The sequence below is a fragment of the Parus major genome, unplaced genomic scaffold, assembly GCF_001522545.3.
Source record: "Parus major isolate Abel unplaced genomic scaffold, Parus_major1.1 Scaffold220, whole genome shotgun sequence".
Taxonomy (NCBI): Eukaryota; Metazoa; Chordata; class Aves; order Passeriformes; family Paridae; genus Parus; species Parus major.
Genome location: NW_015379263.1, coordinates 1 through 1,523, shown reverse-complemented (window position 1 = coordinate 1,523; position 1,523 = coordinate 1). Strand labels below are relative to the sequence as shown.

Here is a 1,523-nt window from a genome sequence, read left to right as displayed (position 1 = left end):
GGCTGGGGTCCCTTCTGGGGTCTCTCCTGGGGCTGGGGGTCCTCTCCTGGGGCTGGGGTCCCTCCTGGGGCTGGGGTCCCTCCTGGGGTCCCTCCTGGGGCTGGGGGTCCTCTCCTGGGGCTGGGGTCCCTTCTGGGGCTGGGGTCCCTCCTGGGGTCCCCTCCTGGGGCTGGGGGTCTGGTCTTGGAGCTGGGGTCCTCTCCTGGGGCTGGGGTCCATTCAGGGGCTGGGGACCCTCCTGGGGTCTCTTCTGGGGCTGGGGTCCCTGCTGGGGCTGGGGTCCCTCCTGGGGCTGGGGTCCCTTCTGGGGTCCCTCCTGGGGCTGGGGTCCCTCCTGGGGCTGGGGTCCCTTCTGGGATCCCTTCTGGGGCTGGGGTCCCTCCTGGGGCTGGGGGCCTAGCCAGGGGCTGGGGGTCCTTTCTAGGGCTGGGGTCCCCCTCCTGGGGCTCAGGTCCCTTCTGGGGCTGGGGGTCCCTCCTGGGGCTGGGGGTTCTTTCTAGGACTGGGGTCCCCTTCTGGGGCTGGGGGTTCTTTCTGGGGCTGGGGTCCCTCCTGGGGCTGGGGGCATAGCCAGGGGCTGGAGGTCCCTCCTGGGGATGGGGGTCCCTCCCAGGGATTGGGAGTCCCTCAAAGGCCATCAGGGATGAGGTTTCTTGGGTGCTGACAGGGATCCCTGCCCAAGTTTGGGGTCTCTCCAGGACATGAGGTCCCTTCCCCACAATTGAGGGTCTTGTGGGGCCCCTCCCAGGGATTGGGGGTTCATCCTTGGGATGGAGATTTCTGTTGGGAATGGGAACCCCTCAAAGGGAGACCTCCAAGGGGTCTCTCCTTGGAACGGGGGTCTTTCCTGGGGATCCCATCCCCTCCCAGGACGGGGTTCCTTTGGTGCTGGTGGGGGTCCCGTGGGGGTCCCGTGGGGGTCCCGTGGGGGTCCCGCCGCCCCCCACCCACCCCGTGGGTGCCACCTCAGGTACTCGAGCTCGGCGGAGTTCGCTGCCGACGCCCTTTTGGTGTTCGACAACTGCCAGACCTTCAACGAGGACGACTCGGCCGTGGGCCGCGCCGGCCACGCCATGCGCCGGTTCTTCCAGAGCCGGTGGGAGGAATTTTATCAGGGAAAACACGCTCCGAACCCGTGAGTGGGGGGCTGCTGCCGCCCCCCCCTCCCCGGGGCTTTGGGGGGGGGGGTCTCCCCACGAACTGCCTCCTCTGGAGCTGCTCTCGCTGCCTGCTGATCCCACACGGGGGGTTCTTGCCCCCCACCAAACCCCCTCCTCACCCAAAAAAAAAAAAAACCTCTGGCAGCGTGAACGGGCCCCCCCAAAACCCCCTCCTCACTTTGTGCGGCCCCTTCCCGCTGCCAGGACCACCCCCTCCCCAAAAATCCCGCCCGGTTCCCCCCCCATCCCCCTTTTTTTTTTGGGTTTTTTGGGTTTTTTTTTTCCCCCCCAGCACCACAAACTCACAAAATTTTGTGTAAGCCAAAAAGAAGAGGGAAAAAAAAAGAAAAAAAAAAAGAGGTG

General features: G+C 65.8%; 1 protein-coding gene across 1 annotated transcript in view; it reads left to right on the top strand.

The window, feature by feature from the left end:
- BAZ2A (bromodomain adjacent to zinc finger domain 2A) overlaps positions 1 to 1,505 on the top strand; it is an 18,531-nt gene extending 17,026 nt beyond the window's left edge. The window contains exon 27 of the mRNA XM_033511443.1: positions 971 to 1,505. Within this exon, the coding sequence (XP_033367334.1) occupies positions 971 to 1,139 (169 nt within the window). The 3' untranslated portion in view covers positions 1,140 to 1,505. The remainder of the gene's footprint in view (positions 1 to 970) is intronic.
- Positions 1,506 to 1,523: the final 18 nt, after the last annotated feature.